The sequence below is a fragment of the Pinus tabuliformis genome, chromosome 2_2 (assembly GCF_031772625.1).
Source record: "Pinus tabuliformis cultivar Carrire ecotype Pingquan chromosome 2_2, CPIR1, whole genome shotgun sequence".
In the NCBI taxonomy this organism is placed as follows: domain Eukaryota; kingdom Viridiplantae; phylum Streptophyta; class Pinopsida; order Pinales; family Pinaceae; genus Pinus; species Pinus tabuliformis.
The window spans coordinates 1120478317-1120492395 of NC_142300.1; the positions used below are offsets into that span (position 1 = coordinate 1120478317).

The 14079-nt window shown below is 35.5% G+C and overlaps 1 protein-coding gene across 1 annotated transcript in view; it reads right to left on the minus strand.

The window, feature by feature from the left end:
- Window positions 1–3220: 3220 nt before the first annotated feature.
- Window positions 3221–14079, minus strand: part of LOC149197331 (PX domain-containing protein EREL1-like) — a 115170-nt gene continuing 104311 nt past the window's right edge. The window contains exons 4-5 of the mRNA XM_089408660.1: window positions 7077–7169; window positions 3221–3340 (exon numbers count right to left, since the gene is read on the minus strand). Coding sequence (XP_089264786.1) covers window positions 3221–3340; window positions 7077–7169 — 213 coding nt within the window. The remainder of the gene's footprint in view (window positions 3341–7076; window positions 7170–14079) is intronic.

The window sequence follows — 14079 nt, forward strand, 5'->3', positions numbered from 1 at the left end:
GTACAGATGCAGCAGTAGCAGTGGCAGGGCCATGGGTAGCAGTACAGGATGCAGAAGTGCAGAGGATGTTGGGCAGAGAGACTTAGCATCAGCACAAGGACTGATGCTCAGTGAGGAGTATTACTAGAGCACAATCCTCGCTAAGAGGGAGTGTTGATTTGGGGTAGCATCGGATGTGCTCTAGCCACGAAAATTGGTGGAGAGGCTAAAGCACATGAGATCTCCAATACCTAGAAATGGTTTGGGCAGAATCTAACCAGTTTGGGAGATATTAAAATAATTAATATTTTTAATGGAGTCCCTAAGTCTAAACTTAGGGAAAATAAAATATTAATGTGAATTAATATAAAACTGAGTTAGAATGGTCCAAAAGTCATGGATCAAGCCAGATCTAATCTTAGTCATTGATTAGGGACTTAATCTCGGCCATTGAAATTTCAACGAGAAAAGTATAAGAGGAGGCTTGAGGGTCACCTGGAAAACACACCGAGTTGATCAAGAATTCGATTTTCTAGGGCAAGGCTTGCTGAGGAAATAGAAGGAGTGATCAGCGTTGCAGCAGAGGGACAGTGAATGCACTAGAGGCTGACATTAGGCCAGATAGGCTGACACTGGGCAGACGCTGGGCTAGAGAGGTTGACGCTGACCCTCGAGGTTGACACTGGGAGATTTCGTGGGGCTGATATCTGTCTCCGACTGAGAGGTACTACTACCGAAGGCATTCTCTGTTAAGTGAGCCATTTCTAGCACCCAGATTGTATTCTGAAACTGCTTAATAATAAAACCCTCAGATAGCTGCACCAGTTTTCTCGCATTGGGATTTTACGATGACATTAGTCCAAAAATAACAGTGTCACTTGTGTGCTTGTTTTTTCCTTCAGTTGATGTTCTGTACGTGTTGAGACCATACTTGTATTTATTTTCAGTGTTTACATGGTAAATAACTTGTCAATTAACATAACAAGTAGGAAGAAATAAATCAAAAAGACAGGAAGGATTTCTAACAGTTAGACTTAGAAATTCCAACAGCAACTAACTGCTTCTACTCTAGAAATCGATCTACCAAGGAAATCGAACTTCTGGTGTTTTGGGGTATCTTCTCCAAGTGTCCATCAACTTCCTCTTATAATCCATTGTTGGAGCACCAACGGCCAAGATTAAAACTTAATCAATGGATAAGATCATCTTGGAGTCGATCCTTGTGAGTTTCTAGATGATTCGCACCTTGACTTAATTAATTCTAATTAATTAGCCATATTCCCTAAGTTTAAACTTAGGAAATATTTAAAAATAGACTAATAATCTAATTAAACCATCTCTAAGTGGAATTTCTAAAAACGATTTTTGGGTTTTGGAGATCTCATGTATTCTAGCATCTCCACCAAATTTCATGACTAGAACACATCCGATGCTATAGAAACTAACATCAATAGCCGTTACCGTAAATTTATGATAATGGAGGGGAAAAGGCTTCATGGCCAAGTGCCATGGTCAAGGGGACTCATTGATGCAGTGTCCACATCCCGAACATATGAATGTGAAGAAAGGCACAATCGTAGAGGAATGAGTTACCCCGCTCGACCTGCTTTTTCCACCCCTCTTGTGCACCTTTTACTTCTTCATAATGCTTTGTATTATCGCATATAGCTCAAAGGTAAGAGCTTGCTCTTTATCATGTAGCATTTATATTACCCCTTCAGATTAGACAGTTTATCACTCATCCTAGTTGGGACACACAAGGGTTTCTTTTGATATAAAAGAGCATCACTGCTCAAGAATCAGGTGATGGCTAATGAGGAGGGTAGAGCTCATGCTTGGCTGTTGTCCACGTGCTAACTTATATCCCTGGCCATCTTTTACATTTTGGTTTTCTTTTTCTTTTGTTGTTTCCATGATATGCTTTTACATTCTTTTATCTGCATCAACCTCCAAGGCAATAGTTTCCCGACCCTACCCAAGGTGTGTGGACATATGGGTGCCAAATCCCAAAGAACCAATGACAAGTTAAACCCAAAGGATGGATATTCCATATCAGTCTTGTCATGTGTGATAGAAATTGTCAAATATGGTATAGGGGATAATGTCGGATAATGAACATGCTATCTCAATCCGGGTTCTCCAAGTAGTGCCTCTCCTATGACCTCAAGGCCTTAAGGAAGGTCCCACTAGACTAGGGCTAAAGATTAACCCCCTTAATAAGGTGAGAGAACTCAATATTGGTCAATCTTCCAGATCACCCCTTCATCCATACTAAATGCTCAAAACAAACAAGTATAAGCGACCAATTGCAAAATGATCTAAGTACCTTTTGAATAGTAGCCCATCTTCATCCAAATGGTAATGTCAGATGGGTGAAGGTATATGGTTGATGCAAATGGAAGAGGCACATGGCATATCATCGTCAAATAATGGTTGTCAAGGGACGTTGGCTGGTAGGCTATCCGGTTGGCTGTCAAATGAAGGAGAAAAGTTTTCTCCTATGGGGTTTACAGATTTTGGTAGGTAACAGGGCCATGAAAGTGTTCACAGGAATATACTTGACACCTATTAAATAGATCTCCCACGATGGCAGTCAAGCAGAAAACCCCAAAGAAAGCATGGTCTAGAAGAGATCCAAGAGTACGTCATCTTAAAGTCTTGGGTTCTACTGCTACACTTGGATTCCAGCTGAGAAAAGAACCAAGTTAGAGGCACAGCGAAAGAAGTTGATGATTACAAGGTACAACGACACTCATAAGGCTTACAAGTTGGTTGATACTGACATTGATGAGGTGAGCTTTAGCCGAGATGTTTTTGTTGATAAAGAAGTTGGACCTTTACAAACTTCTTTCGAGTTCATAATTACTGAGGATTCAGGTGTCAAGCTTCAGGTATCAAGACTCTGGTATATGGCAGCAGAATCACTTTTGTTCAACAGAATTCTGAAAATTTAAAAACAGAACAGAAAAAAAAAAAAGTTCAAACAAAATAGGAAAATTTTATTCGACAACCATTCTATCTCGTAAGTATTAAAGGCCTCATTTTGTGTCGATTTTTCGAAATAAAGCAGAGAAATATTTCCACCATTGTCTCAACTTTGTGAGATTTTAGCTACTTTGAAGAAATTATATTAATGCAGAGTTGAGGTTTCGTGGTTTTTCACTTTCAATGAATTGATCAAAGGGCAATGCACCTATTTGTCTTTAAAACAAGTCACAAGTACATTGTGTAGAGAAGAAAATCAAAATGTACCTGATCTTGCAGCAGCCTCTAATTCAATGAAGGACGCTACTGGGGCACTTCGTGATATGTCAACATCTGAAAAAACCTTCCACATCCATTCTTCTAATGCACGCCGCCTCTGCAGTGATTTCAGCCAACTGTAATCAGATGTTCCTGACTTTGTATTATAAATTATCAGCTTCATGACATGCAAAATATGTCATATAAAAATTAATGCACAGTACGAAACTTTCATGTAAATATAGCCCAAGTGTAGTAACGAATCAGACGTTAATTTCCACAATCCAATGTAGTTATCTTTATTTATGTTTCAGGCACAAAGAGGATCACTCTTCTAAAATTCATCATAGTAAATAAACTGTCAGCACGTCTGCAGCAAATACAGACCTGGTGAAGTTTAAAGAAAAAAGATAGCTATACTTTTCAAAGCTTTAAATACAGCAATTCTCAGCATCTATAGACATCAATAAAGTAGTTCTCAAGATTCATATTCATTGAGTGATATTCAAACAAGTATTTGATAAAAGTTAACGCAGAGGATCTCTTATGATCTGCAGCAGATGCCCAAAACCAAATAAAGAAAATTACTATCACAGATCTTGCTTGACAGTTTATATACCATCACTGACCTTATAAAGCGATCCCAATTATTCAGAGAATAATTTGCATGGCGGTTAGTAATAAAGCTTACAGTTCAAAGAAAATAATAGCTGAAAAGAGTACTTTTTTCTGAGGAAATAATTTCATGGAAAATCTCCCCCACCTTCCCTGGAATAATTAGAAATAGTTTTCTGAAGAAGTAGCTTCACAGAGAAATTCTCACATCGTTTCTCGAATAGCTGAAAAGTATAGTTACCCATGAACTGGAAGATCCGACTGGCTCTGACAGCGATGAAATAAAATTATTTGAAAGTAGTTTTGTTGATGTGAATAAGCTATGATAAGTAGTGCTCCAAATGTGTAAATCAAGGACAAAATTATTTGTGCACCAAGGAAATCCTGCACCAAAAAACCTCCAGCATCTCTTAAGTTTGTTTGATGAACATCCACAAACTACCAAATATAATGTGTGCCTCAAAAGGAATATTTGATGAATATAATAAATTGTATGAGTGACCAAGGGTGCCCATTTTAAGGATGTGGATTTATGATGGAATTTTGTAAAAGACGAGGTAAGGCAAGCAAGACATACTTGGGGTACACATCAATAATCTCCATACTCATGAAGAAAATCTAGGCACTAATATATTACAAACATTATACCCTTCATTTAAATCAAATGACCTCAACTTGATTTCATACCCCCCAGAATCATGCAGCCAGACTCCTCATCCCCAGCCAAACCCCGGAGGATATCACCCACCCATGCATACCCTTTCATGGTGATTGATGGCTCAGATGGGGAATGTACCTCTTGGTCCCCTCATTCATCCTCAACAACCCAATGGAATTAATGGTGTAGTTTGGCCATATTTTATTTCAATCAATGTATACTAGGTTTGTAGCCAAGGCCAATTTAGTTAGACTTCATATATACAGTCAATAACCTTCTTGGGGTGAGTGTCCTAGCTATGCGGGCCTATAACTCCTCTTTAGAGGACACCTCACTTGAGATGCACAACTCAAGTTCCCATTTGCATCATTTCATCTTCTTGATCTATTATAAAAGTGTGGTAACCCTATAGGCGCCTATATTTGGCATTTTTTCTCTTGTGACTGGATTTTCTCTTGGGCACTTTGTTGAAATGTGTAGCTTGGAAGTATTCCACAAGCTCATATCTGGGATGTGTGAGAATTTTAGTAATATGCCTAGCTAAAAGTATCCTTCCTCTTAACTATTTTGAAGCTAGTATCTAGAATAGGTTGTCATCACACTGAAGTCATGCTTGTGATTCTCATCACATATGTTAAAGGCTTGAAGGATGATATTGATGGAGCATTTGACAGATGAGGGGCACCCTATTTATGCACACTTTCATAAAATTTCTTCCCAAGTTCCCATGTGACAATTTATCTATTAACCACCTAAGCAGGTGTTGAAGCATTCTAGTGATAGTCATTTGATTGCACATTTGTCACACATTTATAATCAGCACTATTGTCTAGCTTGGAGATTGTACTATCATGTGGTTGATGTTATTCAGTGCCTGGACTGAGAATATGCATTCCCCTTATCCAAGGGTTACTTATAATGTTTATTAGCTTCTTGGTGGTGCACTACTCATCTTGCATACATTTCAATGGTGAATCGTCTTTCTAGTGACTATTCTAATGACTTTCATGAGGTCTCCACCTTGGTTGTTGAGTGCCCTAGTTCATATGGGTTAACTTGTCTACTAAGAATTGGTTAGAGAATAGTATTAGTTTATGGTATCCAAGGAGAGATCTAGGATCTCACATTTAGATATTATTGTTTAATTTGAGGATGTTTTGAACTTGTTCTCTATGTACGAGAAGCTCCTCCTATTGTTTTGGGTTGTTGAAAGTTTGTGAGAACACTACAGACCAATGTTTGGAATTTATTGAAGGTTAATAGAAACTTGAGGCATATGTGTTTGGACTCAATTTGCTGAAGATTAATGCTGGAAAATACTAGCATCAAATGTGTTATAAAATGCTGAACCCCAGGCAACATTGCTCCATTATTTAAAAGAGCTGAACTGTGATTTAACTTTATCCCCTTTTTATGCATGTGTTTGTTGCTAGATAAGATAAGATTATTTTATTAATATTGTAAATCCATTCTTCATTCAAGCTGAATGCAAATTTGTATATCTATCAATAAACACACCCTCGTGCATGTTTAGAATTTCTCCTTAATTTGAGTTTTTCATAAGAATTTTCTGTATTAGTGAACAGCAAGATAGGACTGCAGTAGGTTGTTAGTTGCAGCTGCATTCGTTCCTAATCTCATTAAAAAGAAGCTTGTAGTTGCTGCGTTATAGACTCCATATGCCCAAAAACATTCTAGGGACTGATATTCCTTTCAACCACCTCTAAAAAATTATAAAATCAACTTTTCTATTGTTGTTAACAAATCTGAAATTTATTCAAGCATAAGAACAGAAATTGCCATTCTTTGTGCTTGTCATAACATAAGGTCAAGGTTTCTTAAGGATTCCCCCCTTGTGCTGGAGGAGAGCCAACCAAAAGTGATTTTAAAGAGCTGCCATGTTGACATTGAGTAGACCTTACTTGTGCATAAGACTTTTTATCACTAAAATTAAGGGCATGGGTGATAACATTTTGGTGTCATTGCCAGGAATAAATTCCACTTCCCTAATTAAGAAGAATATGCTTCATGACACTTGATGAGTCAAAAACCAAAGTCTCATCTTAAGAACTCGTCTGGCAACTCCACAAGAAGAAAATTCAAAATACATCTAGGAGATACTCCACAAGGTCTCAAAGGCTTGTTTCTCTACTTGCTGAACAGAAGCGGGGTGAACAAAGCAGCCCAAAATTCAAGTGTCAAGAGCCTTGAAATCCCTGAAGATATAAGAGGGTTGTTTCCTGATACTTCAGGACAGCAAACTCATACAAGGACCATAATTTCATGGAAAAAGAATTAGTATAAGTCCTTGGATATCCCAGGTTTTGCAGGAGCCCCTCATAACATACCAAGCCTCTCTTAAAGCATTGTAGAAGGTCCCTTGCGAAGACAATGAATTTGTTAAATTTTCAATTGCTCAAATTACATTTTTTAACATGCCACATTACTAGAACCATTTTTCTTTTATAAAGAAAGGGTATAAAAAAAATACCACGAAGTAATATGGAACCTATAGAAAATGATGCAGCATCTATGACTCAACAGAGATAAAAGATATAACTGAGAGAATAATCTAGCTCACCTCTTGAAGGAGTGACTGGCTGGAGTTAATTCTCAAAAATGAATGCTTTGGTGGAGCTGGGGGAATTCGCTTCTTTGGAAATGTGCGCTTAAGCTGCAATTAACAGTGAAGAGAAATATAAGGAACATTTTACCTGTATCATAATGCACTTGTATAGCATTAACCAAAAGAACTATAGTTACGAAACACCTACACCTTCTAAATTGGTCAAAGTGACAGTGATCAGCTAAAATTTACCATTTACCGAAGCCATATACTTTTGCACAAATGTAGAGGAAAAATAAAACAGAATGCCCGCTTGGATGAAAGATGGTGCATGTTTTAACTTATTAATATAAATGCACAAGGCATACAAGTTCCCATAACAAATAAGAAAACTATTGCCTCAAATACCCCTGAAACAGCAAAATTTGTATGGGCAAATGTTGTTATCATTGATCTACAACAAAAAGTTTTTTCATTTTTTACAGATTTGAAACGTGAATTGTAGCTGTCTGTAAACAAGCATCAGAAATAATCATTGTCTTGAATCTTGATTAAAATATTTAAGTCAAACTCTTGTCAGACTGTCATCACAGTTTAGGCGTCCCAATCACCCAGCTGTAAATTTCAACTGCACTCGTGTGTTCAATAGACCTGTATATTGGCCATCCTTAAAAACATGAAATAATTGTCACTACAAAGCTGTGTTTCTTTCACTATACACGTCTGTGTTCCATTCTCCTTTAAGTCACAACCTATGTCACACGGTTCGGGTTCGAATTCGAGTTCCGCAACGATTAGGTTCGATTCAAATTCGAATTTTCCGATGAGGTTCGTATGAGGTTCGACATTAGGTTCGACTATACATATTTTTCAACATATATGTACATATATATGACATAAAATAATAAAAAAATTGAAATCAATCAATAAAGCTATATGAGTAAGAATTTTGATTGGTAAGCATACATGAATAACTTAATCATACTATAGCATCTAATTATCAATGACATTAGTTAAATGTAAACATACACCATAGTAGTTTGCAATTTGCAAATACAAAAAGGGATGCATAATTTACAATTTCCAAAATTTAAAAGAATGACTATAATGTCAAATACTTGTGTTCTCTAAAAACTCATATAATTAAAACATAATCAAAATTTAAACATACAGATTACAATAGAGGTATTATATTTTTAATAAATTAAAAAAAAATAGTTTAGATGTTGATTTTTAAAAGTAAATTTATAATTTATAAACTGTATTCAAGTTTACATTTCTAATTTTTAATAATTAAGTTAGAGATTATATTTTTCAATTTTATTTTTTACAATAAATAATCATTTTTATCTTATTGATATTTCTTCAATATTAAATATTTTATAGTGAAATTCCATCCCTTGTATATTAGCAATAAATATAATACTAAGCAAATATAAATATTATAGCAGCTAAGCAAACATAAATATTTATTTTAATTTTTAATATAGCAGCTAAACAAACATAAATATAATATTGAGTCATGAATGCCAAATACAATATTTGAATATTAAAATAGTTTTGAAAAGAATGATTTGAAAATAACAAATGCTAAATGATTTAAATATTAAAATAGTTTTTACAGGTATCATTTAGAAATAACTAATGCCAAATGCCAGATTTGAATATTAAATTAGCTTTTAAAAACATCATTTAAAAATAACAAATACCAAATGGAGCAGCTGCAGCCTACAACTATAATCGGTTTTTTCTATAAATAAATATTTTAAATAGTGTCATATTATAAATGCCATAAAGAAAATTATGTGTATTAACTTATTGGTGGGAAAACATAGACGCCAACACTTCTGCAGACTGCAATTTGTTTTATGTTGGTTATATTACTCTGGAGGTTGGACCCAGGACACATGCTTGTCCATAACACCATATTTGTCCTGGGTCCAGCCTCCAGAGTAATATAAAGCCAATGTGTCCTAGGTAAATAAAGCCAATGTAGTTGTAGTGGGCACTGCGGGAAATAATTGGCGGGAAGCGAAAAAACACAAAACCGCCCACAGTTTTTTCATAAATCTTAAAAACCACTGAAAAAACCGCGCGAACCCTAACTTCCATAAAAAATTATACAATTCAATTTCAAGTTCGGCTTCAGGTTCGGCTTCTAGTTTGGCTTTAGGTTCAGGTCCGTTCAGGTTCGAATTCGTTTAGTTCGAATTTGAGGTTTGGCTATGAGGTCCGCAGAACCTGAACGAATTTGAAATTTTTTTTTAGGTTCATCGAATTTCGAACCTCAAGCTTTAAATTCGGCGAACCCTGTGACATAGGTTACAACTATATTAACATGCCAATCAGATGGAGCTAATACCTTTATCAACTAAGATCTACATCAGTATATTTACCACTGATCCCCTATGTTACCGGATCCGTCAGCCTTGGGGGATGGATTCGCGGATCCCTGGATCTGATCCAGATCTGGATCCGGATTCGCTTGGATCCGCCTAGGGACCCATATGAAAATGTTTTCTTCACCATAATGTGCACCCCGAAATTCAAACTACGGTTCCTGCAATTTGGGATTTTTACAATACAAAAATACCTATATTCACTGAATTAATTTTCTGTTAATATTCGCTGAATTAATTCCTAACTTTGGGCCCCTTTGGTCACGGGAGAAGTTCATATTTGCTGAATTAATACTCTATTAATATTTGTTGAATTAACACATTGTTAATATTCGTTGAATAAATACCTAGCTTCGGGTTCATTTGCTCATGGAAGAGGTTATTTCCCAAATAATACTTAGCTTAAAAGTTAATACCTGGCTAGTAAAATGCATTCGGTGGATTGCTTGTAGCCACCATGGCGGGCATGCTCGCAGGGTCATCTCGTCACCAATGGAACATATCAGTAATGTTAGAAATACTATGGTATCGGAAACCAAGGGCTGACCATTCGTTGGAACGTGGGGACATTTGGGGACAATGGAAAATTTATTAATGTTCTATAGATTATTCACGTTCAGATGTCAGAGCTCAACTAACAACTTATTAATATTAATAACTATATAATTTATAACATGTAATAATAATAATACAGATAATACTATAAAAATTTAAATTTATAATATCGTAAGCTCATATATTAATGAACTCAACTTATAACTTATTAACATTAATAATTATGTAATTTATAACATATAATAGTAATAATACAGATATATTATACAAATTTAAATTTATAATATTGTAAGCTCATATATATTAATTAAATTTTAAAATTTGGTATTTTAAAGTTAAGTTTTATATTTATGTTTTAATTTCTAAATTAAAATTATATATATAAGATTCAAACTTAGACTTTAAAAAAATTATAATTTAAAATTAAGTTCTATATTTATATTATAATTTATATATTGCACTATAAATAGAAATATTAGAATTTATATATATATATATATATATATATATATTAGATTAAATATATTAGTTTATGATATCATATATTGAAAATATATATTTATTATTAAATATCACAAAATATAATTATATATTTAAAATTTTGTATTTTTATAAATTATAATTGCTAATGTTTATCTTCTTTGAAAGTAAGGAAACATATTAATGGCTCAAGAGCTAAAAGTATCTTGCGAGGGTGGAAGTCGCCCCTATTACATACCACATACAAGTTATTAACTTATTTTTAGATGCCCAATTTTGCCTACACAATAATGTAGCTGCATGCTGAGATCTTCAGATTGTATCAACAGAGGTTAGAACAGAAACCATGAATATTGTAGCCTTTTCCATACTATGGAAAATATTTATTACTATATACATGTCGTTTCCCCACCATATCCGGATCCTGGCTTTTAAAAAATCTGACGGATCCATATCCATATCTAAATCCAGATCCCGATCCAAATCCGAATCCTGGTAACTTAGCTTATCCCAATTAACAATCTTCCTTAGAATCTTAAGTTTTAACCGGGCAAGATAACTAAAGAAAAATATGGTGGACATTAGCAAAACTGGCAGCCATAAGTTCTCTTCCCAGCCATACTCTAACCAGGTTTTGGGATTCACATAAATTAATCTTTTCCTACATTGTGACTTCAAAGTTCAAATAGATATGCTGAAGCCTTAAATCATTCACTTGGTTGTTGTGAAATTTATGATACCCAGAAAGTGCTATTAACCCAGTTAATTATTTCCTATTACTTGTTCACAAAAAAATTAAAAATTAATCCTGTTGCTGGAAGTAATGAATAATAACATGAATAGCACCATTCACAAAATAAATTACAGTGAAATATACGAGAAACCAATCACACAATTGATAAAAATATTTTTGGACAAACATCCCTAGAAAAACCCCAATGTGGGGAAAGCCAGTTTTCAGCTGTGAGGGTTTATATCACTCAGCAAAAACTGTTATTGAGAAATTACAACTGCTTGCTTGACATTGGCAAAGCTCCGGCAAAAATAAATCTCCATTTCTGCTAATCAAATCACCTGAAGATTTCCCATAGCTTCCTCTTTCTGCAATTAGCACTGCCTCCAGCAATTTGCACTGTCAACCTGGCAACTCACAGTGGTCTTCCAGCGATTCGCACCTCCTCTGGCAAACTGCACTGGCCTCTAGAAGACTCACACTGCCTCCCAGAAAAAATCCCAGCCTCTACTCCTACAAATTTATTGAGCAACTCAGCCTCCTCCTGAAGCTCACGGCCTCACTAGAAAAACTCAGTCTCCTGCAGAAAATATCTAAGAGCAAAACCTCCAGAAAATATTTCCTCAAGGCTCAAACACTACTACTGAAACCCTCTCGGTATCTCACTGAAAATCACCCACTCAATGTGTTTCCAAAGTTTCCCATCGATTACCTTTATAATATCTCATTCACAAATGAATGGATTAGAAGTTAACTCGATCCAATCGATCGCTGAGATCATATTAGAAACTTTCTACAAGCTTCTAGAGGTAAATCGATCTTAACCCAGGTCCCAAATAATATCAATTAATTATCCACTTTCCCTAAGTTTAGAATTGTGAAATATTTTAAAAATCACTAATTGACATAATTAAGATATTTTCCCTAGGTGGAACTTATGAAAAAATACATGGGTTTGGAGATAATCAAAACCTCTATGTTCCTAGCCTCAATGACACCTCTCAAATATAGAACACCTGTCCGAGCTACAATATATAGCAGTTGTTTCAGCACCACATTTCGGTCATCAATCTACATTAGTACAAATTATTTCCTTCTTGTCCTGCAAAATACTAGAAAGAAATACCGGAAAGGACCAGAACTGAATCATCACTCTAAAGGAACATCTATAGGTTACCACTCGTGATGATCCAAGCTAAAGAAAAATCTTTGTTATGTGAAATCTTTATAGTTTTCAAGACAACTGCTTTTCAGTATCATTTTGATAACAAAAGCTTCAAATTTGAGCTTACCCAGCTCAGTGATCAAATAAGCCAAGATGATATGACTCATTGTCAGAGTGCATGGTGATTATAGGTATTATTTGTAGCAGAAGTTCCTATAACTTGAGCCTAAGCCAGTGCAAACCCTAAACCCTAAATGACCATTTTTTTCTAGACTCGAGGTGAAGGGTAAATATAAAAGTCCTGTTGAAACTTCACATGCATGCATCTACAATGCTTGCCAAATTACATTTGGGTTTTACATCTGATAGTCTTCAATGGAGTACATTTATGTATTGTGTGAAGAACAAACAGTTACTTTCCAAAGGGCTTGAAAAAGGAAATGTGAGTTCAATGAAGCTAAGGAATGAAGTTTTGGAGTCTCCATTACTTTCCAAGAGTTTCAAAGAGGAAACCTGAGTTCAATGAAGCTAAGGAAAGGAGTTTTGGAGTCTCCCTTTTTGTCTCCCTCGACTTGTTGAACAATGCATAGCAACAAGAATTTGTTGAGTAACTTCTTTAATAGCTAGTCTGCCATAAAGTATAGGTGGGGTAGTCAAAGGACTGAGGTGAGTTTGAATATCCGACCATCCTTATGCAAACTAAGGTTGTTGAAGTTTGAACTAGCCATCATATTGTGCATGCTTATCCAAATGGTATGACTAGCCCATAATCAAGATAGAACCAGTGAGAGGAGGGATATCACAGTCCACTAGATCTGGGAACAAAGAATTGGACATCCAAATAAATATAGGTTGCCGTTATATCAACCTCGTTCCTATGAAGAAATGGAAATAAAAAGTGTTCTTGGACGTATTAAAAATCGTGACCTTAATTCGTCAAACCATTATTTTACAGTAGAAATCAAAGAAAACACTAAGCTTCACCCAAAAAAAGAGAGAGAAATGATGCTCGATTTCAATACATGCAACCTTTATGCAATAATTAAACTAACTTATGCACCACGGAATTGGAAAAGATACCTAACCTAATGTCTAGAGGCAAAGGAGGTGCCACTCGTCAAGAAAGGTAAATACTTCTAGCATTACTTTGGGAGAACCAAATGGTTGCAAAACAAAAATGTAAAATGAAATTTTGTTTCTAAATACTACAGGTTATCAAAAATTATGCAATGGTACTATGGACAAGTATACATCATATTACTGCCCATAGTCACAATCACAACGTCCAAACTTCTAAGCCATTTTTGTGCATAATAATGTAACACAAATCATTGCCATGGAAATGTAATGGTGATACCACAACTGAACATGAATAACACTACATTCTGGGCATTTAATTGATTTGAGTAGTACATGGTTATTGGAACATTTTAGTTTGTATACATGAAATCTACAGCTATTTGCAACTCAAAAAATAGGTCTTCTACAACCACTCAATCTCTATGTTGCAGAGAGACTCATCCTCTGCTAAAAAACCCATGGACCCTTAGGAAATGTCCCCAAATTGTTGGGGACTTGCTAGACACCCCCAAGCAGTATTGCACGATCCTCCCCCCCACCCCCCAATGTTCCAAGGGCGGAACCGCATCCCATATGGATCTGTGGGGCAAATTTGGGGGGGCCGCG